Raw genomic sequence first — 24,934 nt, 5'->3', positions numbered from 1 at the left:
GTGAGGGCCATGGCAAAACCTTCAGCTTGTGCCTCTTGAGGTAGTCCATTGTGGATTTTGAGGTGTGCTTAGGATCATTATCCTGTTGTAGAAGCCATCCTCTTTTCATCTTCGGCTTTTTTACAGACGGTGTGATGTTTGCTTCCAGAATTTGCTGGTATTTAATTGAATTCATTCTTCTCCCTCTACCAGTAAATGTTCCCCGTGCCACTGGCTGCAACACAAGCCCAAAGCATGATCGATCCACCCCGTGCTTAACAGTTGAAGAGGTCAAAAAAGTTGCGGCCAAAAAGTTCTATTCAAAAAGTTCAAAGGAACATGTAAACAAGCCTGATGCATTTTGGAAACAAGTCCTGTGGACTGCTGAAGTTAAAATAGAACTTCTTGGCTGCAATGAGCAAAAAGGTTTGGAGAAAAAAGGGTGCAGAATTTCATGAGAAGAACCCCTTTCCAGCTGGCACGGGGAACATTTACTGGTAGAGGGAAGAATGAATTCAATTAAATACCAGCAAATTCTGGAAGCAAACATCACATTTTCTTGTAAAAAAGCCGAAGGTGAAAAGAGGATGGCTTCTACAACAGGATAATGAGCCTAAACACACCTCAAAATCCACAATGGACTACCTCAAGAGGTGCAAGCTGAAGGTTTTGCCATGGCCCTGACAGCCCCCGGACCTAAACATCATCGAGAATCTGTGGATAGACCTCAAAAGAGCAGTGCGTGCAAGACGGCCCAAGAATCTCACAGAACTAGAAGCCTTTTGCAAGGAAGAATGGGCGAAAATCCCCCAAACAGGAATTGAAAGACTCTTAGCTGGCTACAAAAAGCGTTTACAAGCTGTGATACTTGCCAAAGGGGGTGTTACCATACAGAGTGCCCAAACTTTTGATCTGGGTCCTTTTCCTTTTTTGTTATTTTGAAACTGTAGAAGATGGAAATAAGAAAGTGTTCTTGCTTAAAATATTAAAGACGTGTCATCTTTAACTTTATGCCTTTTGGAAATCAGTTCATCTTTTACTCGCTTAGCAATTCACAGTAATTGTGTGTGTGTGTGTGTGTGTATATATATATATATATATATACACACACACACACCCCTAAGACTTTTGCACAGTACTGTATATGTACTTTGATAATAAACTTACTTCAGACTTACCCTAGTGACTCAGTGTGCAATCACTGGCAATTTATGAAACTGAACTACATTGGTCAGCAAGTTCCCAGGTTATTGGTAAGCTTATGGAAGAAGTAGTAAGAGTGTATATTTTATCATTTGTAGTGTGGAGAACTAAACCATCAATTCTTTTTCAAATCGTTTGCTATCAAGTTATGCAGATTTACTGATAGATAAAATTATGCAAACTATTTGTTTTCTTGGTTTACCCCAGGATGCTCGCCATTTAGGCCTTAGTGGGGTAGTGGGATCTCTGCTTGGCATCAATTCATACAACTACCAATTGCACATGGGGAAGAAAACAAAACTTAACAAAATATATTGATTAAGTATTAATCTTACATTGGATATTTCTAACATACAGACTAACTTGAATGTATGCATCTTGGTAATCCTTCAAATTAAACAAGTCTGCTATCTTTAGTAATAAATTATGGATGCTCATAATGGAAGCACAGCAAAGAGAAATTTGAACAGTTTCTGACAGTATATTTGTATATAATAGATCAAGAGCTGAGTTGGAACATGAAGCACTGATTGATGGTAACCTTGCAACAGAAGCAAACCTTATTATTTTGGATACATTGGAAATAATTGTTCAGGTAAGAGAACAAGAACTAGTAACCGGACAATCATTAATTTTCACACTAACATAGATTTAATATTGGTTACAATGCCTTCTATCTTAAGATCATGAAAAATTCAGCCTATGCATGGGTTGAAAGTTTTCTTGCATTGGGTTGTGTAAGTTGATATATACGTAGTCTTGATCATTTTTGTAAGGTATAAAATTTCCTTAAAGCTGACTAATAGAATTGAATTCTTCAATATATTTGAATGACAGAAAATGTATGTAGAAGATGTGATGGGTCACTTGGTAACACGGAATGCATTTTTGAGGTTGTAAGTTATTTTGCACCATTGATACGAAATAGGTCTGGATCTGATTGCCCCTTTCCTGAGAAGTGACATTGCACAATGTTGGCTGGGTCAGCTTTACAGCCACCCAGTGTCGCATCTGTACTATTATCCTTTATATCATTGCCCTTGCTAAGTTATGTTTTAAAGAGGATTGATTATTGACACTGTAAGACGTTTTGTTGAATGTTTAAAATTGTTGCTGTAATCTTTATTTTCTGCTCCTACAGACTGTTTCGGTGACTGAGTCTAAAGAGAGTGTGCTTGGAGGGGTGCTGAAGGTTCTTCTTCACACAATGGCCTGTAACCAGAGTGCACTTTACCTACAGCATTGTTTTGCCACACAGAGAGCCTTGGTGTCCAAAGTAAGTGTTCAATTACTATGGGACTTTAATGTAAGCCCATAAACCGCTCAAGGGCTACTTTCTAGAATTTTAATACACACTGCGCCATATTAAGATATGACATTAAATGGTAAATTGAGTTTCAAGATCAGTTGATTCTGGTGATACCTATCTAGATTATTATTGTGTGAAGCATTGCATAACTAAACAATGAGAGAAAATACCTGAGACCAATAGTTTTGTTAGGTTCTTTGGACGTTTTATACTACGGTTCTTGAAATAATTTGGTAACATGCTCCTGGTTTTTATTACAAAAAATATGAGGTGGAAAGGCAGCCCCAACCTACCCACTACGCCCTCCTTTTTCTAGTCTGAAAATAATAATTGTGGGGAATTCAGGTTCGAAGCCATATGGAATTAAGTCCTATTAAACTGTAAAGAGATCTTTTCCTTCTCAGTCTTGTCTTGCTGCTTTTACATTCTACCTTGGTTTTGAAACATTTAATGCACAGACATTTTCTGCATGGTTTCAAATTTTAAATTAAAACTTTCCTCTGAAATGGTTAAAAGTAAACTAAACTTCAACATTCCATTAATTGAATTAAGCCCAGGTTCATGGAACCAATGCACTTTCTTTTTTGTTTGTAAGGATTTGATGCAGGAAGAATTTGTCATTGTTGCTACCCATTCCGGGGGACATCGGAGCAATGCAAAAAAAACCTAGAATGCTGATCTGGAAGTAGAATAGCTCCTCTAATCTTGATATCTGATTTTTTTTGGAGCCACTGTGATGTACATGATGCAGGAAACCTTGTGTACTTAAAACATTGTCCAAAAAGACTGGAAGGTTGCTCCATTCACCGATTGAAAGTCTGCATTTTGGTGAATGTAACGGATCATTGTTGTATCGTGGATTAAATGCAAATCCATCAATTTATTGAAAAAATTCTCGAGTGTTTATTACAGTTGAGATGTAATATGCAAGAGAAAAGAATCCATTTAGTTTCTTTCAGATCAAAAGAAATATCAAACTGTAAGTCACCTACTAATCTCTTTTGACAAACACTATTTTCTGTTTTTGTGTCACTCATTGATAATTAGCTTTCCTTTGATTCTATAGCTGAATTACATTATTTTCCACAGAGAACCTGAGCATTGGATTTGTGCAGACAGGTAATCGTCATTGCCATGCCAGATCTTAAATCTTGACTTTAAAAGTAGCTTATTTTCAGTAGTAGGACAGCACTGGTATGGCCATGTGATGAATTTAGAAAGGCTGGGTATGTTCGACTATTTAAAATTGGACTCTGGAAAACCCTGCCTTAAATGAACTGACTGTACACTAAGGCTGAAGCTTTGTGAAAAGGGGGTAATCAGAGGTTAGAGGACACATTTGATACCATCCACTTGAATATGGTTTTCACACACTCTTCATATAAAAGAATTTTTTGTGATTCTGCATCTATTAAATGTGTTTGTACTTGTTATTATTAAGGTAAAATTATTCTCAATATGTAATAGTGAGAGGCTTTGTTCATCACCTTTAGTGGGAAATGTACATTGGTGAATACTGGAGAGAATATGAATCCTTGCCTTCAAGATTGTAAGTTAAATAGGAAGTTAAACATTTGATTAATTTCTGATGTTACAGTTTCCTGAGCTGCTTTTTGAAGAAGAAACGGAACAATGTGCTGATCTATGCTTAAGGCTTTTGCGACACTGCAGCAGCAGCATTGGCACGATCCGAGCACATGCCAGTGCCTCCCTCTACCTCCTCATGAGGCAAAATTTTGAGATTGGCAATGTAAGTGTTTTCATGACTGAGCTTTGCTTAACCTCTTCAGATGCTGTATTTTCTAACTGATGTTAAAACTCAAATATAGGCAGGAAAATTAATCATTAACTGTTTTTTGCTCACAGAATTTTGCAAGGGTGAAGATGCAAGTAACCATGTCCCTTTCTTCGCTGGTTGGAACATCACAGAATTTTAATGAAGAGTTCCTCAGGCGTTCTTTAAAAACAATACTGACATATGCTGAGGAAGACTTGGAATTGCGAGAAACAACCTTCCCTGACCAGGTACTTCATTACATAGTACAGTTTAAAACTACAGTACCTCACAAAGTCCTTTGCAGTTAATTCAGAAGTTTTCATAACTCTTGTAATGTAGAAACTGACATAGCAACATCAACAAATCTATGAAATATATGGCCAAATGTTGTGTTTTTAGTGATGTTGTTTGAAGAATGAATTTTGGCCATAAAGTGATACAGAATGGAAACAGGTCATTTGGCTAACTTGCCAACGCCAACTGTGTTGGCCTGCCAGCTGCTCCCATCTGCCAGCATTTGGCCCATAGTCTTTAAACCTTTCGTGTCCGTTTACTTGTCCAGATGGCTTTTAAATGCTGCTAATATCCCTCCCTCTGTCACTATTTTTGGCTGCTCATTCCAAATATGCACCACCCTTTGCACAAAGAAACTACGCTGATGTTTTAAAATCTTTCACCTTTGATCTAAAATCTTTGTCTTCTTGTGTTTGGCATCTCTTCCTTGGGATAAATCTTTGTACTTTCACCCTGTCTGTTACCCTTATGATCTTAAATACCTCTATCCGGTCACCCCTCCATATACATTCCAGGGAATAAAGTTCTAGTCTACGCAACCTCTCACCGGCAACATCCTGGTATATATCATTGTAACACAGGCCTCCAGGTCTTGGCAACATCCTGGTATATCTTTTCTGCGCGCTCTCTAGTTTAATAACATTTTTCCTATACTAGGCTGACCAAAACTGTACACAGTACAATTGCAATCTCAAATGTCGTATATAACGACATAACTTCTCCTGTCTCATAATTTCCCAACTCCTATACTCAATGCCCTGACTTCAGGCCAGCGTGGCAAATGCTTTCATCACCACCTTATGCCGTTTTCAGCAAACTATGCACTTGAACTCATAGGTTCCTCTATCTGTTCTATTACACTCCACTGGGCCCTACCATTCACTGTATAAGTCCTACCCTGATCTCCCAAAATGCAATACCTCACATTTACCTGGATTGAAAGCCATTTGCCAGTCCTTAGCCCATGCGCCTATCGAATCAAGGTCCACAAAATTTCATAACCTTATATGCTATCCACAACACTACCTATTTTAATATAATCTGCAAACTTACTGAGCATATCTTATACATTTACATCCAAGTGGTTTATATAAATCTCAAACAATAAAGGTCCCAACACCGACCCCTGTGGCACTCCATTTGACACAGACCTCCTCTGCTTCCTACCACTAAGCCAGTTATTAACTCAGTATTTAATCTTTCCTAGATCCCATGTAATCTAACCTTCCAGAGTAGCCTACTACGAGGGAACGTGTCAGTGGCCTTGATAAAGTCCACATAGACAACTTCCATTGTTCTCTCCTCAAAGAACTCTAGAAGATTTGTCAAACGTGGCTCCTCACACACAAAGTTGTATGGATTGTCCCAAATCAGACTCCGTCTCTCCAAATGATCCTGTCCCTCAGAATCCCCTCCGCCACTTTACCTAACACCAATATCAGACTAACCCACCTGTAGTTTCCTGGCTTGGTTTTGCTACCCTTTTTAAACAATGATACCACATTACCTACTCTCCTCTCCTGAGGAACTTCACCTTTGGCCAAAGATAAGGCAAAAATCTCTGCAAGGACCTCTGCAATTTCTTCTCGAGCTTTTTATGTGGTCCAAGATTGCACCAGACAGGACTTGTGGATTTATCACCTTCATGAACTTTAGAGCCTCCAATAGCTCCTCCCTGCTAATTACTAATGTGGTCCAAAACATCACTACTCATTTCCCTCATTTCCCCCATTTCCTTAACTTCCATCATTTTCTCTACAGTGAAAACTGAAGAGGAATATTCACTAACTATCTTAAGTATTTCCACACACAGCAAGGTTCAGCCATACGGCAACAATTTCAAAACCCATTCCTCATAATTTTTACAATAATTCTAACTGGGGTCAGAAAGAAGTAAGGAAGTGGAGGGATGGGTTAGTAAATTTGCTGATGACACCAAGGTTGGGGGTGTTGTGGATAGTGTGGAGGGCTGTCAGAGGTTACAGCAGGACATTGATAGGATGCAAAACTGGGCTGAGAAGTGGCAGATGGAGTTCAACCCAGATAAGTGTGAGGTGCTTCATATTGGTAGGTCAAACATGATGACAGAATATAGTATTAATGGTAAGACTCTTGGCAGTGTGGAGGATCAGAGGGATCTTGGGGTCCAAGTCCATAGGACACTCAAAGCTGCTGCACAGGTTGACTCTGTGGTATATAGTGCATTGGCCTTCATCAATCGTGGGATTGAGTTTAAGAGCCAAGAGGTAATGTTGCAGCTATATAGGACCCTGGTCAGACCCCACTTGGAGTACTGTGCTCAGTTCTGGTCGCCTCACTATAGGAAGGATGTGGAAACCATAGAAAGGGTGCAGAGGAGATTTACAAGGATGTTGCCTGGATTGGAGAGCATTCCTTATGAGAATAGATTGAGTGATCTCAGCCTTTTTTCCTTGGAGCAATGGAGAATGAGAGGTGACCTGATAGAGATGTATAAGATGATGAGAGACATTGATCATGTGGATAGTCAGAGGCTTTTTCGCAGGGCTGAAATGGCTAGCACGAGAGGGCACAGTTTTAAAGTGCTTGGAAGTAGGTACAGAGGAGATGTCAGGGGTAAATTTTTTATGCAGAGAGTGGTGAGTGCATGGAATGGGCTGCCAGCGACAGTGGTAGAGGTGGATACGATAGGGTCTTTTAAGAAACTCCTGGACAGGTACATGGAGCTCAGAAAAATAGAGGACTATGGGTAACCCTACCTAATTTCTAAGGTAAGACATGTTTGGCACAGGTTTGAGAGCTGAAGGGCCTGTATTGTGCTGTAGGTTTTGTATGTTTCTATGAATTTGCACTATCGCGAAAAGGAGTAGGTTATATCCTGAAATATGGGAACTAGAGAAGGCTGTGATCGGACCTGAAGCAACCTCTTGTAGACTTAATTTATTGAATGCCTGCTGCGGATTGAAAATCTGGCTGAGTGGTGCACAACAACAACCTTTCACTCAATGTAAGTAAGACCAAGGAGCTGACGATTGACTTTAGGAGAAGGAAACTGGAGGTCCATGAGCCAGTCCTCATCAGGGCATCAGAGGTGGAGAGGCTCAGTAACATTAAATTCCTCAGAGTTATCATTTCAGAGGATCGGTCCTGGGCCCAGCACACTAGTGCAGTTATGAAGATAGCACGGCAGCGCCTCTACTTCCTTAGGAGTTTGCATAGATTCGGTGTGACATCTAAGGCTTTGACAAACTTCTATAGATGTGTGGTGGAGAGTAAATTGACTGGTTTCATCATGGCCTCATATGGAAACACCATTAAATTGAATGGAAGATCCTACAAAAAGTAGTGGATATGGCTCAGTCTGTCACGAGTAGAGCCCTCCTCACCATTGAGCACACCTACAGGGAGTGCTGTTGCAGGAGAGCTGCATCCATCGTCAAGGATCCCCACCACCCAGGCCATGCTCTTTTCTTGCTGCTTCCATCAGGATAGTGGTACAGGAGCATCAGGACCCACAGCACCAGGTTCAGGAACAGTTATTATCCCTCAACCATCAGGATTTTGAATCAGTGGGGATAACTCCACGCAACTTCATTCGCCCATCACTGTGCTGTTCCCACAGCCTATGGACTCACTTTTAAGGACTTTTCATCTCATATTCTCAACATTTATTGCTTATTTATTATTATTATTATTATTATTATTATTTCTTTTACACATTGGATGTTCGTTTATCCTGTTGAGTGCAGTCTTTCATTGATTTGATTATGGATTTGAGTTTGCCTGCAGGAAAACGAATCTCAGGGTTGTATATAGTGACATATATGTTCTTTGATAATACACTTACTTTGAACTTTAAATGTTGGGTGGGAAGTAGCCTGATCTTTGTAGAATGTACTCTGAAACACAGGACATCTGTCTTCTTGCTCATTTTAAGAACACATGCCTGTGATTGACACACTGTCGAAATCTTTAAAAAAAACTGATTTGGTTTTGCTTGAGTTTCACTGCTTAAATTATACTTATTTACATGTTCTCTTTTTCATGCTTGGACTTGCTTTTGAATAATGTCTGAAAAAGAAATTCAAGCAACTTTGGCTATTCTTCATGTTTGGAGTAAATATTCCACTTTCACTGCTGTCCATTCTAGGTGCAGGATCTAGTTTTCAATCTGCACATGATCCTGTCAGACACCGTGAAAATGAAAGAACACCAGGAAGATCCAGAGATGCTGATTGATCTCATGTACAGGTACTGTTCAGCAGCTCTCAGGCGGGTAATGTGGGATATTCTCTATATTCCCTCTAAATTCATTCCTTTATCCTCTGCTCTTCTCAAGAGTCTGATACACGAAGCCACATGGTTGCCAGCATTCCTGATCAATCAGACATTAAATTAGCAGTAGGCATTTGTTCCATACTTGTTCAGCAATGCAGCATGTTGGATAATGCATGTCTGAGCAGGAATCAGTGGATACCAATCTAGACTATGAAATTTGCTTGGAGTTTCCAGTACTACCATTGTGCAGTCTGAGTTTCATTGCCTTTTAATATCCGGCTTATCTTACTCACTAAGTACCATTTGTTATCCTTCTGATCTAATCATGCAATTGTTTGAAAGTTGAAGACACTGCTTGGCTTCCAACATTGAAACTGATGGTTCGGATGTGCATGGTAATGGCCACTTCATGTAGCCATTAAAAAAGTGCCGGCCTTTTCTTTCCCACACAGAAGTATGTAAGTTTGACAACTCACCTGAAAACATAGTCTCTAGCTTGTTCCAAAAACCTATTTAATACATGTCAGTAATATCTAAGAATGTGTGTAAGAAATTTTAATTTGAATCCTGAATAATATCTGGCAGAACAGTTCTAAGTTTTCCCAAGCTTATATGATGGAGGGACACTCTATGTGGAACAATTTAACATTTGAATGATCACCAAAGGTATTTGAGAACATTGAAGTATCATGGATGTGATTCCACTTAGCTGATTTTGATAGTTTACCTGTAACGGCCGATACATACTAGACATTTAACTGAATGACAAGTAGAGAAGTGGGTTCACATGGAAGCCATCCCATGCTAAATTTGGTGTAAGAATAACCATGCAGTTTTAAGCACTTGTTATTCTATGCTATAAGTAGTACCAATGTAGATTGTAATTGTTAATAATGTATCCAGTAAAGGAAAATAAAATATTGATTTAGAAGTATGGGCTAGATGCATTTAAACATTTATATTAAGATAACTAAAGAACAGAATCTCTGGAAACAAATCATTTGGTTGCTTCACATAATAGATGAAATATTGCAACAACCTCTAGAATTCCTGTAAAGCATTGTTTAATCCACTACCTAGCATACAAGTGAGTGATGCAACTAGGATTTCTAGCTTCATTACATGGTCTGGTCTCAGTAAGCATACTCACCCAGGTGACATGCAGGTTGAAAAAGCAATTGCTTGTAGCTGATAAGTGATTACTGATGGCCACTGTATGTCTGTGGAGTTGGTAGTACTTCCTTTTGTGGTTGAATATCGCTCGTCAAAGATGAAGTGAAATACCTGAGAGCTGGATTATACTTATGAGCCATGCAGAGATGAAGCAATACTTTCAGGAGAGGAAGTAATAACATTTGAAGATTGGCAGGGGCAAGTGTGGCAAGAGAAGAAGAAATCTAATAAAAACTGGTATACTTGTAGTATTTTGATTTGAGGCTGCATGTTTATTTATTTTCTTTTCTTTTCATCTGTTAGGATTGCTAAAGGATACCAAACGTCACCAGATCTACGTCTAACATGGCTCCAAAACATGGCTGGAAAGCACTCGGAGAAGAGCAATCGCGCTGAAGCAGCACAGTGCCTGGTGCATTCAGCAGCACTTGTAGCAGAGTACCTGAGTATGCTGGAGGATCGCAAGTACCTTCCTGTTGGGTGTGTGAGCTTTCAGGTAAAGTTGTACAAGTCACATTTTTTTCCCCTTTGCATAAAATGACCTGCTAAAATAGAAGCTTCTTGCTTTATCCTCTGACTTTTGGTACTCCTGAGGTAACTGTGACCTGATGCAAAGTGAAGATCCATCCCAAAAGGGAATAGAAAAATGTACTGATAGAGTGAGGTGAAGTTGAATGGGAGTGGACTCCTGTCGGTTCCCAGTACAGGCACAGACCAATTGGGCCAAACGGTTTATATCGTTTGATAAGATCTTTGTTATAGAAACACGCCCTACATGGTGTTGTGAAGTTCAGGTGGAGAACTGCCTGTTTTATATTTGATATCCTGTTATACCTGAATTTAAAGTCCTTCATTTGGAAGTAAAACTACATTGAGGTTGATGACCAATCTGATGAATGCTCATTGACCTGGAACAGTAACTCTGCTATTCTCTTCATAGATGCTGACTGACTTGCTATTTTTATTGCATAGCCAGATTTACTTACTTTTAAAATAACTGCACATGAGGACCTTTCCTCACCTAAAACTATTGTTCACAGTCAATCTTCTTTCTTTTAACAACACATTGCATGTAAACACATGGCACTTTGTAACGTAGCATACTGAAGGACTTTAATGTGTAGTTCAGTGGATGGCCTAAATGCTTTGAAATGTAGTACCTTTTTGCTTCTATGTCTTTAAAGCTCTTCGATGAACTCTTGAAGCCTTTACTCCTTTGTCCTCTTTATATACCATATTTTGCATGCATCAGACCTACCTTTCACAGACCTTTTATAGTTACAGTCTATTTACATGAACATTTGTACTTCTTTACTTAAAATCTGATTTCTTAAACCGGACTTCCTGATTCAGTATATTTGAAGCTTTTATAAAACAGACTGTTGTCACTTAGTACTTGTATAGGGGGATGTTCTACCTGTGCAAATTAGGCAAGTCCTCAGAGTTAAGCTTGGATGAAAGAGGATGATGTCAACTTGGCCTATTCTCTGTCCTCTTTAGCAAACTCACCTCGTGTGTCATGAGAAAGTAGTGTCCCATTTGGCCCCTCGTGCCTGCTCTGCCAATTAATAAATTTATGGTTAATCTTTTATCTCAATGCTATTTTTTTTGCACCAGCCGTATATCTCTAAATTCCCTTAATAGCTAACAATAGCACAATATGTTTTGAGGTTGCACAATAGTTGAACCTCCACAACCCAGTTATAGAATTCCAAAGACTCTCCACCACCTATGTGAAGATATTTCTTCTCTGTCTTGGCCAAACTTTCATAATGAGTTTGGATTTACTCTGACAAGTCCCTTATAAATTTTGTGTGATTCCCTGAGTTAACTTTCCACAGGATTCATCTAACTCAAGAGGGTATCTGAAAAAAAAGCTGCCAATCTTGGACACAAACGTGTCAGTCCATTAGCTGGAGTCCTCAGTAGTCATGGCTGTAAATGCTGGGTCAGATTCTCCAAAGAAGAGCTGAGACTGAAAGCTAGTACCTTCAATGTCTCAGAAAAATTATTAAGAGTCCTTGTTACGAACAAGGAGATCTTTAAGAGAACTGGCTTGCAGTTCACGTGTACTTTGCCAAATGCTTGCAGGATTTGTTGCCTTGGTCACAGTAAGCACGTCCCTCAAGATTATCTGATAAAGATAGTACTGCTTATACAGTCCAGAAGGCAACAAATGCATACAATATCCTAGGCTCTTTAACAGTGAGGATTAGGTAAAGCAAGCTTTCAAGAAACTTAGCATTTCTACTGGCAACAAGTGGAAGCTGCCCTCAAACTCTCATGGAGAATCTTGATCACGGCACAATGCAGTACCAAATTACAATGACTAGAAGATCCGGGATGAGGGCCATAGGCAAGCTAGCAGATGTGTAGGGTGTTCTCCATCCTCCCTCCAGTGAGTGGACTTCTAGCCACTGTGGGAGATGTCCACCAGCGGTTTCTCACTTCGCAGAGAACCTTTGAATCACGGATTTTGCTGTTTCTTATAACCTGTTCAAATGGCCAGCTTTTGCTAAAGTTTAGACAGTCACTTATTGCTGACATCTTTACTGGCACTAATGTGCAAGCACTTAGCTCAGGCCTACATGTGGCCACTCCTAAAAGCCCTCTGAAATGGTCGTACAAAACCTCAGTTCAAAGGTGACTTGAAAAGGGAAAATAACACTAGCAATGCTTGGGTCCTGAACTAGGAATAATGAAAATCACTTTTTTTTTTCTATTCTGTAAATGTCACATTTGTTTGTGAGACGTTCTCTCATATGCTCCCTGTCTCTTCTCCTTGGTTTTTGGTGCTTTATGCATTTCCTTAGAACATTTTACATTTAACTGCTACTTCAACAATATATCACCATATCACCAAATACAGTGCCTCTAAAAAATATTCACCCCCCCCCAGGAGGGTTTTCATGTTTTATTGTTTTACAACATTGAATCACACTGGATTTAATTTGGCTTTTTTGACACTGATCAACAGAAAAAGGCTCTTCTGTGTCAGTGAAAACAGATTGCCATAAAATGATCTCAAGTAATTACAAATAATGAAACACAAAATAATTGATTGCCTAAGTGTTCATCCTCCTTTAATATGACACACCAAATCACCACTGGTGCAGGCGATTGATTGTAGTAAAAATACACCTGTATCTGGAAGGTCCAACTGCTGGTGAGTCAGTATCCTGACAAAAAGTAAACCATGAAGACAAAAGAACACTCCAAGCAACTCTGCAAAAAGGTCATTGAAAAGCAAGTCAGGAGATGGATACAAGAAAATTTCCCAGTCACTGAATATCCCTTGGGGTACACTAAAGTCAATCATCAAGAAACAGAAAGAATATGGCACAGCTGTAATTCCAACTAGAGCAGTCCATTCTCAAAAACTGAGGGACTGCAGGAAGGGGACAAGTGAGGGGGGGCACCAGAGACCCAAGACAACTCTGGAGGAATTACAAGCTTCGGTAGCTGAGATGGGAGAGACTGCGCATACAACAACTGTTGCCTGGGTGCTTCACCAGTCGCAGCTTTATGGGGGAGTGGCAAAGAGACAGCCACTTTTGGGAAAAAAAACTCACATGAAATCTTGACTAGGGTTTGCCAGAAGGCATGTGGGAGACTCTGAGGTCAGCTGGAAGAAGGATCTATTGTCTGATGAAACCAAAATTGTGTTTTATGGCCATCAGACTAAATGCTATGCTTGGTGTAAGCCAAACACTGCACATGATCAAAAACACACCATCCCTACTGTGAAGCATGGCGATGGCTGCATCATGCTGGGGGGATGCTTCACTGCGGCAGGCCCTGGAAGGCTTGTGAAGGTAGAGGGTAAAATGAATGCAGGAAGATACAGGGAAATCCTGGAGGAACACCTCATGCAGTTTGCAAGAGAACTGCATCTTGGGAGATTTGTTTTCTCGCAAGATAATGACCCCAAGCATAAAGCCAAGGCTACGGATGAATGACTTGAAAACAAAGAAGTCAATGTCCTGGAGTGGCCAAGTCAGAGTCCAGACCTCAATCCAATTGAGAAATTGTGGATGGACTTGAAAAGGGTTGTTCATTCACAATCTCAATGTAATTTGACAGAGCTTCCACAGTAAAGAAGAATGCCGAAAAATTGCAGTGTCCCGATGTGCAAAGCTGATAGAGACCGATCCACACAGACTCAAGGCTGTAATTGCTGCCAAAGGTGCAATCTTTAAATACTGACTTGAAGGGGGGTGAATACTTATGAAATTAATTAATTTGTGTTTTATATCTGTAACTAATTTAAAACACTTTGTGGAGATCTGTTTTCACTTTGACACGAAAGAGTTTTTCTGTTGATCAGTGTCAAAAAAGCCAAACTAAATCCACTGTGATTCAATGCTGTAAAACAAAACATGAAAACTTCCGGGTGGGGGGGGGGGAATATCTTTCTTTTATAGGCACTGTATTTATCACCAAGGCTACATTATCCTGTGTTTCCATATTAAAACTCTTTGTAATAAAGGATAGAGGACATTCACAACAGCTGTATTTGTTGGGATAGCTCTGCAGTTGTTCCCAAAGTGGTTGATATCAGCCCCCCCCCCCCCCCCCGGGGATGGTGGGAGTTTCTAAGGAAGCGATAAATAGGACGGTGGGGGGGGGCACATTCGGTAGCAAATGGAGCAGCTGTGGGATTACAGGCTTAATTTAAGAAGATAACTACTTATAAGCATTTGATCCTTGGTGCCTCATCATTGATTACAATCATCATGTAATCACCTCATCTCTTGCTAACCCACCATTCTCTTAAACTTTGCTTAGAGCCCTTATACTTGGTGAAAGGCAATGTGACACTTCCGTATTTGACAAATAATGAGAAATCTGGACAGAAGAATTTTTGTTACTTCTGGGCTGGCCCATGCATTTTTGCCACTCACAATTGTAGTACAGTGTTAGCTAGTATAATTCCCATACTCTAATCACACAGCGACACAATTCCTGTGAATTAGGGTTGTTACGTACCCCGTAACTGGGTTGCCAAACCAGCAGAAATGGATCACTCAGTTGGAGTCTGGAGTACTAGAACTAAGAAAGTTTTATTAAAGAAACAAGCAACACATTAATCGAAAGGATAATAAATGCAACAGTTCAGCGATGATAAACGCACATGTGCACAGAATTAAGATAACAGCATCAATCAAGCTCTATCGTTGTCTAGGGGTAAATGACCAATTTCAAAATGACTCAAAGTTCAGTCCAGTTAGTAGTTCAGTTCGCAGTAATCGTTGCCATGGCGGTGGACAACGTGGGGGAAGAGACAGAGAGAACAGGAACAACTCATCATTCAGAACGGCTTCACTCACAGACCAGCGAGATGGCTCACAAACAGCATTTGGGCGGGTCCTTGGTGATGTCACCTGAGGTCACCGACTGTGACCCCTCCTCCAGATGCGGTCGATCCTCTGCAGTGAACCCGGCACCCAGGCAAGGGCGGACACACACCGGGTTCCCGCTGATCGTACCTTTCCACCCTGGTCGTTGTCTGATACTTCTCACCCACTCGTGAGAAGCGTACCGCTTCCAGGGTCTCGTTACCTCGGGTGGCGTGTGTGTCTGTCTTAGCGAACCTGTCCCTTTTTATCCCCCTGCTGGGGTATCGCCTGTCCATCACTTCAAACAGTTCAGGGTTCAAAGGGGGGGAGCCGCTCCAGACAGCTCTCTCTCCCACATCCCTTCATTACACATCTCCAGACGCTGCTCCATTGTTCCTTATCTCTCCTTCCCCTGAGGGCAGGTGGCAGACCAACTGCTGATGCCACTGATGCTAGCCCAGGCCAGCAAACATCTTAATTTTATGTGTATTCTCGTAACACTTCCCCCCTTTAAGGATTTTTACCGGGAGGTAAAAATTACAAACATGACTACATTATCTGATACATACACAATATACATCTTTAACAGTTATTTAGCTAATACAGAGAATTTGAAGCTGTCAACACCTTGACAGACAGTCATCACATTTTCTGTTCCTTTTACACGTGTTATTAATAATCCCTTAGACCAGGCTCCAACTCAGCAAACTTCATAGTGGCCAAAAACACTGATGAATTGCGACCAATGTAACCTCTCATTTGGTTTTGTCCCGGACCACAATAACAAGGGTCGTCCCATTCCGACTCAGTTTTCTCTCGCAAGGGCTTAGTAGGAGGGGGACGGGTATTGACCGCAGAGTTATTGCAAAACTTCCTGCAGTACCCCACCATCTCCAAAAGCCTTCTGAGGGCCCTCTTGTCTGTCGGGGTTGGGAGGTCAGCGATAGCCTGCACTGTAGCTTGCATCACTGCCAGCTGCCCCTGTGTCACCACAATTCCCAGGTAAGTGACCCTCGTGTGGCCGAATTCATTTTTTTCAAGGTTCACTATCAAACTGGCTTCAGACAGCCGTATTAAATTGCCAATACACACCTCTGTGTTCATCAGCCCTTTAGTCACTGAATTACTCAAAAAATATGGGTGTTGTTTACTTGGCTGCCCTATTGTAACCACAATCACCCAACGTCCCAGTTCTTTGCATTTCCTCGGGACAATCAAACACATGGGTGCGAGTCGTTTAATTACTCCTTCGGGGATTAAGGGAGAGACCTTATCAGTAGACCTGGCCAAAACAATAGCCTTCTCCCATCTGACCGATCCCATCCTAATCTTTTCAAAATGGTTTTTTCCTCTTAGCAGGGGGCCCCTAGCTTCATTGATTTCCACGCTAACACCGACTAGGTTTGTTAGCATATCAAAAGCCGGTGACCGTCTCAGTTCGCGTCGGTCATGATCAATAACATTTTTCCCCCGGGCAGCCGGTAAATCTCTTTCATGATTCCACCAACTGTTTCCTCCAGCACCGCAAAATGTCCACCGGGGGGTACCTCGTGGGCCATGTTAAAAACCTCATCCCCATAACTCTTTTGCACCACCCCCCACTCCTCATCTGCGGATACTGTCCTTGATTTCCCTTTTTTCCTTAGCACTTCCTCCTCCGCACAATAGCCTACCAGTTCCCTTGTCAAGGCTGTGTCAGAGAGAGCGGTCTCGGCAAAAACCATCAGCCCCTCGTCTCGCTCCTGCGTCTGCACAAATTCTTTCCTGGCTACTGCTACGTCCGTCCCAGCTCCCTCACTACCTCTTATCTCACTACACCCTGTCTCATACAAGGTTGGCAGAAATGTTTCAGCCAAATTCACCATCGCGGGCGGGGCCTCCATGCTGGCAGGCTGACCCGTCAATCTCACGACTGGGAACACGATTCCTCCGGCGATGTCATTACCGAGCAAGACTTCCACGTCTTTCATCGGTAATTCGGACCTCACCCCGATCGTGACTAGTCCAGAGACCAGGTTGCTCTGTAAATGTATCTGGTGCAAAGGGACTGACTCTGTCCCTTCCCCAACACCTTTGACCTCTACCTCCCCAGTCTGGGTCTCTGAGCTAAACTCTAATACACTCTTCAGTATTAGTGACTGACACGCTCCCGTGTCTCTCCAGATCCGCACTGGAACTGGTTTTAACCTCTTTTTCACTGACACCAGTCCGGCCGAGATAAACCTCTCGCGCCCTTCCTGGACTTTTTCAGACCTGTCCTTCCCTAGCGGTTCGCTTTACAGCTCGATACAGCCATTCAAAATTTCCGCTTTTCCTTTCCCCGTCTCCTTCCTTGGGGCAAAGCACCTGGACGCAAAGTGTCCGACTTTCCCACAATTATAACAGACGACCCCAGGAGACTTCCGACCAGACTGCTCCCGGTCTACCTTATCCTTTTCACTAGTCCCCGGCTTACTTTCTGACTTTTCCGGCGGACTCTCCCCTCCGTCCTGACTACCCTTCTGGTAGCCTTTACTCGGGGCAAACTTCATTTTATGCGTCAACGCATACTCATCCGCTAACTTAGCAGTTGCGGCTAACGTGGCTGCCTCTTTCTCATCGAGGTAGGGTCTCATACCCTCAGGGACACAACCTTTAAACTGCTCAATCAGAATCAGCTGCAGCAGTCTGTCATAATCCCCCTCTACCCCTTTCGAGGCGCACCAACGCTCACAATATGTTTGCATCTCGCGAGCAAACTCCAAATACGTGCGGTCCCACTGCTTCCTCGCATTCCGGAACCTCTGCCGGTATGCCTCCGGGACCAACTCATAAATCCTGAGGATGGCCTCCTTCACCACCTCATACTTCTGGGCATCTTCCGCGGATAAAGCGGAGTAAGCTTCTTGGGCCTTCCCTTTCAGTACACTCTGAAGTAAAACAACCCACTTATCCCTCGGCCAGTCCTGACTTATAGCCACTTTTTCGAAATGGAGAAAGTACCGATCCACATCGGTATCGTCAAATGGGGGAACCAGCCTAACCTCCTGGGTCGCCCGGAACCCTCCACCTTGGTTCGGCACGAGCCCCTGCTCGGCCCTTATCTTTAACTTCTCCAGCTCAAATTCCCTTTCCCTCTGTTTCTCCTCTCTCTCCAACTGTCTGTCCCTCTCTCTCTCTTCTCTCTCCAACTGTCTTTCTCTCTCTTGCCTTTCTACCTCTTTCTCTCTCTCCCGCCTTTCTAACTCTCTCTCTTTCTCCCGCCTTTCTAACTCTCTCTTTCTCCCGCCTTTCTAACTCTCTCTCTTTCTCCTGCCTTTCTAACTGCTTCTCTTCGTGTTCTAACTGCCGTACCCGGAACTCGTGCTCGAGTCTCAGTTTTTCAAGCTGTACCTGTACCGCGTCTCCAGCAGGTTTTTCAATAGACACCACCCCCAGCTCACCTTGGGGAAACACACCTTTAGATACATAATGCTCTACAATAGCTCTGTGTATCTCCTCTCTCCTCATTGTCGACTTCACCTTAGCAAGATTCACCCGTTTGGCCACAGCTATCAATTCCGATTTCCTGGCATCCTCTAATGCCTCCAAGGTCGGCGCCTTTATAAATTCCTCAACCTCCATTTCTGCTGTTTGTCTTTTCTTTCTTTCGGGAATTTTAACCCAATCAATTTACTCCGTCCCAAATTTAGCGTTCAAAATCGCGGACGAGAACCCCACTTATGTTACGTACCCCGTAACTGGGTTGCCAAACCAGCAGAAATGGATCACTCAGTTGGAGTCTGGAGTACTAGAACTAAGAAAATTTTATTAAAGAAACAAGCAACACATTAATCGAAAGGATAATAAATGCAACAGTTCAGCGATGATAAACGCACATGTGCACAGAATTAAGATAACAGCATCAATCAAGCTCTATCGTTGTCTAGGGGTAAATGACCAATTTCAAAATGACTCAAAGTTCAGTCCAGTTAGTAGTTCAGTTCGCAGTAATCGTTGCCATGGCGGTGGACAACGTGGGGGAAGAGACAGAGAGAACAGGAACAACTCATCATTCAGAACGGCTTCACTCACAGACTAGCGAGATGGCTCACAAACAGCATTTGGGCGGGTCCTTGGTGATGTCACCTGAGGTCACCGACTGTGACCCCTCCTCCAGATGCGGTCGATCCTCTGCAGTGAACCCGGCACCCAGGCAAGGGCGGACACACACCGGGTTCCCGCTGATCGTACCTTTCCACCCTGGTCGTTGTCTGGTACTTCTCACCCACTCGTGAGAAGCGTACCGCTTCCAGGGTCTCGTTACCTCGGGTGGCGTGTGTGTCTGTCTTAGCGAACCTGTCCCTTTTTAATCCCCCTGCTGGGGTATCGCCTGTCCATCACTTCAAACAGTTCAGGGTTCAAAGGGGGGGAGCCGCTCCAGACAGCTCTCTCCCCCACATCCCTTCATTACACATCTCCAGACGCTGCTCCATTGTTCCTTATCTCTCCTTCCCCTGAGGGCAGGTGGCAGACCAACTGCTGATGCCACTGATGCTAGCCCAGGCCAGCAAACATCTTAATTTTATGTGTATTCTCGTAACAGGGTATGGCATTCAATAGGGGAAGGTTCAGAATCTGCTCTTTCGAATGGTCTTGACTTCATTTGTCTAGCCCACAGCCCAATCAAGATAATGCTTCCCCGCCCCCCCCTTAAAGTACCTTCAGACAGAGAGTTAGGTTTTGCCTGAGCTATGATTATGTCATAACTTTTGCCTTTATTGATCACAGTGTTTGAGGTTGGCCTTAAACAATAAGTGACTGACTCTCGGTATTAATCCATCATGAAAATGGCAGAAGCAGATCGAACAAAAAAAAGTATAGACAGTATAAAAGGAGTATCTGAAATATGGACTGATTCCAGCACCAAACAACCAACTCAGCCAATGTATCTGTTGTGTGAAAAAGTTTTTTCAAATGAGGCAATGAAACTGTCCAGGCTCCTTGAACATTTGAAGAGGGTGCACTCTGATAAAGCAAACAGGAACTTGGCGTACTTTCAATCACTCTATGAAAACTTTCAGAAATGAAAAACACTTCAAAACATGTTTGTCTGTGCTTCACAACAAAACAGTGATGGTTTGTGTGCTTCATACATTTCATTGCTCATTGCTAGATCTGGAAAGCCTCATACAATTGGAGAAGAACTGATCTGCCAGCAGTAATGGAGGTTTTGAAACCAACTTTGCATTAGTCATCAAACCAAATAATTAAAGCTATTCTACTCAGCGACAACTCTGTTCAAAGATGAATGAATTAAATGTCTGAGAATGTGGAAGATACTGGTGCAACATATTTAGGACAACAGAATTTGCTCTACAGTTGGATGAATCAACTTTGCCAGGCAACAAGTCCAGGCAGTCCCATCACCATGGGGCTATTACTTTCTTGAAAAAAGCTTGTACCTATCATATGTACCATTGTGTAATTCACAAACAACACCTTGTCGCAAAAATCTAAGTTTTCAATTGCACAAACCATTAAATACTGTTATCAAGCAACACACATCAAAGTTGCTGGTGAACGCAGCAGGCCAGGCAGCATCTCTAGGAAGAGGTACAGTCGACGTTTCAGGCCGAGACCCTTCGTCAGGACTAACTGAAGGAAGAGTTAGTAAGAGACTTGAAAGTGGGAGGGGGAGGGGGAGATCCAAAATGGTAGGAGAAGACAGGAGGAAGAGGGATGGAGCCAAGAGCTGGACAGGTGATTGGCAAAGGGGATATGGGAGGATCATGGGACAGGAGGCCCGGGGAGAAAGACAAGTGGGGGGGAACCCAGAGGATGGGCAAGGGGTATAGTCAGAGGGACAGAGGGAGACAAAGGAGAGTGAGAGAAAGAATGTGTGTATAAAAATAAATAATGGATGGGATACGAGGGGGAGGTGGGGCATTAGCGGAAGTTAGAGAAGTCAATGTTCATGTCATCAGATTGGAGGCTACCCAGAGGGAATATAAGGTGTTGTTCCTCCAACCTGAGTGTGGCTGCATCTTTACAGTAGAGGAGGCCGTGGGTAGACATGTCAGAATAGGATGTGGAATTAAAATGTGTGGCCACTGGGAGATCCTGCTTTCTCTGGCAGACAGAGCGTAGGTGTTCAGCAAAGCGGTCTCCTAGTCTGCGTCGGGTCTCGCCAATATATAACCTGTGAGTCGGCTGGGGTGATATACTGCGTCCAGTGCTCCCGATGTGGCCTTCTATATATTGGCAAGACCCGACGCAGATTGGGAGACCGCTTTGCTGAACACCTACGCTCTGTCCACCAGAGAAAGCAGGATCTCCCAGTGGCCACACATTTTAATTCCACATCCCATTCCCATTCTGACATGTCTATCCAAGGCCTCCTCTACTGTAAGGATGAAGCCACACTCAAGTTGGAAGAACAACACCTTATATTCCGTCTGGGTAGCCTCCAACCTGATGGCATGAACATTGACTTCTCTAACTTCCGCTAATGCCCCACGTCCCCCTCGTACCCCCTCCGTTATTTATTTTTATACACACATTCTTTCTCTCACTCTCCTTTTTCTCCCTCTGTCCCTCTGAATATACCCCTTGCCCATCCTCTGGGTCCCCCCCCCTTGTCTTTCTTCCGGGACATCCTGTCCCATGATTCTCTCGTATCCCTTTTGCCTATCACCTGTCCAGCTCTTGGCTCCATTCCTCCCCCTCCTGTCTTCTCCTATCATTTTGGATCTCCCCCTCCCCCTCCAACTTTCAAATCCCTTACTCACTCTTCCTTCAGTTAGTCCTGACGAAGGGTCTCGGCCTGAAACGTTGACTGTACCTTTCCTAGAGATGCTGCCTGGCCTACTGCGTTCACCAGCAACTTTGATGTGTGTTGCTTGAATTTCCAGCATCTGCAGAATTCCTGTTGTTTGCGTTTTAAAATACTGTTATCACATCGGTAAATAAAGTCAAGTCCCATACTCTCAATTCTCAACTATTTCAAGAGCTTTGTATTGAGATTGATGAATGGTTTATCTGCTTGCTTTGGACACAGAAGTCAGATGGCTCTCAAAAGGAAACTACCTGAGATGCTTTTTTGCACTATTTGTAACTGATGAAATTCCTTGAAGACTCAAATGCATTCAGTAATCAATTCAAGAATATTAGGCATGACATTACTTATTTGTCAGAATTATTTACAAATTTTACTGAAATCAATCTTTAATTGCAAGGACATGATGTGAATCTTATCAAAGTCAAATCAGCTGTATCCGCATTTCTGTCCAAGTTAACCCTATTTAAGTGCAACATTGGCCCTCACAGCCTTTTCCAATTGCCGAGTCTCTCTCAGTTGGAAGAGAAAGAAAGCATACCAGATAATGATCTTCAAGCGTATTGTGACCACCTGGGTGAACTGCACAAAGACATGTCAGGGAGATTTCAGGAACTTCTCTTGATCCAAATTCTAGATTGAGTAATAATTCCATTCCTGGATTCTTGTAATGAGGTAGTAACAGGAAGGATGGTGGCAGAACTGATCTCTCCACAAGTTGATTTTGAGCTGAAGCTGGGATTTTAAAAAATCATATCAAAACTTTTGCTTGCGGTAAGAAATCTCTGAACAATATCCTGTACTGTGTAAAAATTTCAAAATGTTCTCTATTGCCTTTCCAATATCATATTTAGTGGAGCACAATTTCAGTGCAGTCACCCAACTTCTTTCAAAGCAAGGAAACGGGCACAAATGACTGAACATGTGGATTGGAAACTCCTGGGACCTTCAGCCTGATATTGAGAAGCTGATATCATTGCACCAGGCCCATCCATCTCATTGAAACTTGAAAAGCAATGAAGCAGTGAATAGTTGAACTACTAATGTACACTGTAAAATTGTTGATGAAAATTGTTTTTACTGTAATTAAGGAAATAATTTTATTTGTAGCTTTAAAGAGATTTGAATATCTTTTGCTATTATTTTCACTACTTTGAGTTTGTAGTTCCTATATTCTTTCACTGTATATCCTAATTCAAGAATCAGAATCAGGTTTATTATCACTGGCATGTGACATGAAATTTGTTAACTTAGCAGCAGCAGCAGTTCAATATAATACATAATCTAGCAGAGAGAAAAAAGTAGTAATAAATAAAATAAAAATAATAATAAATGAGTAAATCAATTATGTATATTGAATAGATTTTTTAAAAAGCGCAAAAACAGAAAGACTTTTTTTTTTAAGTGAGGTAGTGTCCAAAGCTTCAATGCCCATTTAGGAATCAATGGCAGAGGGGAAGAAGCTGTTCGTGAATCGCTGAGTGTGTGCCTTCAGGCTTCTGTACCTCCTACCTGATGGTAACAGTGAGAAAAGGGCATGTCCTGGGTGCTGGAGGTCCTTAATAATGGACGCTGCCTTTCTGAGACACCGCTCCCTGAAGATGTCCTGGGTACTTTGTAGGCTAGTATCCAAGATGGAGCTGACTAGATTTACAACCTTCTGCAGCTTCTTTTGGTCCTGTGCAGTAGCCCCTCCATACCAGACAGTGATGTAGCTTGTCAGAATGCTCTCCACTGTACAACTATAGAAGTTTTTGAGTGTATTTGTTGACTGCCAAATTTCTTCAAACTCCTAATAAAGTATTGCTGCTGCCTTGCCTTCTTTATGACTACATCGACATGTTGGGACCAGGTTAGATCCTCAGAGATCTTGACACTAAGGAGCTTGAAGCTGCTCACTCTCTCCACTTCTGATCCCTCTATGAGGATTGGTATGTGTTCCTTCGCCTTACCCTTCCTGAAGTCTACAAACGGCTCTTTCGTCTTACTGACATTGAGTGCCAGGTTGTTGCTGTGGCACTATTTCACTAGTTGGCATATCTCACTTCTGTACGTCCTCTCGTTACAACCTGAGATTCTACCAACAATGGTTGTATCGTCAGCAAATTTATAGATGGTATTTGAGCTATGCCTAGCCACACAGTCATGTGTATATAGAGAGTAGAGCAGTGGGCTAAGCACACACCCCTGAGTGTTGATGGTCAGCGAGGAGGATATGTTATCACCAATCTGCACAGACTGTGGTCTTCTGGTTAGGAAGTCAAGGATCCAGTTGCTGAGGGAGGTAAAGTGCCCCAGGTTCTGCAACTTCTCAATCAGGATTGTGGGAATGATGGTAAGCTATAACTGATGAACAGCATCCTGACGTAGGTGTTTGTTGTCCCAGTGGTCTAAAGCCGTGTGGAGAGCCATTGAGATTGCATCTGCCATTGACCTATTGTGGCGATAGGCAAATTGCAATGGGTCCATGTCCTTGCTGAGGCAGGAGTTCAGTCTAGTCATGACCAACCTCTCAAAGCATTTCATCACTGTTGATGTGAGTGCTATTGGGCGATAGTCATTAAGGCAGCTTACATTATTCTTCTTAGGCACTGGTATAATTGTTGCTTTTTTGAAGCAGTTGGGAACTTACGCCCATAGCAGTGAGAGGTTGAACATGTCCCTGAATTCTCCCGCCAGTTGGTCGGCACAGGTTTTCAGAGCCTTACCAGGTACTCTATTGGGACCTTCTGCCTTTTGAGGGTTCACTCTCTTTAAAGACAGCCTAACATCGGCCTCTGAGACAGAGATCACAGGGTTGTCAGGTG

General features: G+C 42.4%; 1 protein-coding gene across 10 annotated transcripts in view; it reads left to right on the top strand.

Moving 5' to 3' along the window:
- Positions 1-24,934, top strand: part of dock7 (dedicator of cytokinesis 7) — a 192,555-nt gene that overhangs the window by 140,307 nt on the left and 27,314 nt on the right. For all 10 annotated transcript variants that reach the window (XM_063064097.1, XM_063064093.1, XM_063064095.1 and 7 more), the window contains 6 exons: positions 1,681-1,777; positions 2,324-2,458; positions 4,089-4,241; positions 4,358-4,516; positions 8,692-8,792; positions 10,296-10,488. In XM_063064097.1, the coding sequence (XP_062920167.1) occupies positions 1,681-1,777; positions 2,324-2,458; positions 4,089-4,241; positions 4,358-4,516; positions 8,692-8,792; positions 10,296-10,488 (838 nt within the window). The remainder of the gene's footprint in view (positions 1-1,680; positions 1,778-2,323; positions 2,459-4,088; positions 4,242-4,357; positions 4,517-8,691; positions 8,793-10,295; positions 10,489-24,934) is intronic.

The sequence above is a fragment of the Mobula hypostoma genome, chromosome 12, assembly GCF_963921235.1.
Source record: "Mobula hypostoma chromosome 12, sMobHyp1.1, whole genome shotgun sequence".
Classification (NCBI taxonomy): domain Eukaryota; kingdom Metazoa; phylum Chordata; class Chondrichthyes; order Myliobatiformes; family Myliobatidae; genus Mobula; species Mobula hypostoma.
Note: the sequence above shows the minus strand (reverse complement) of the source record. Positions and strands in the feature narration are given on the sequence as shown.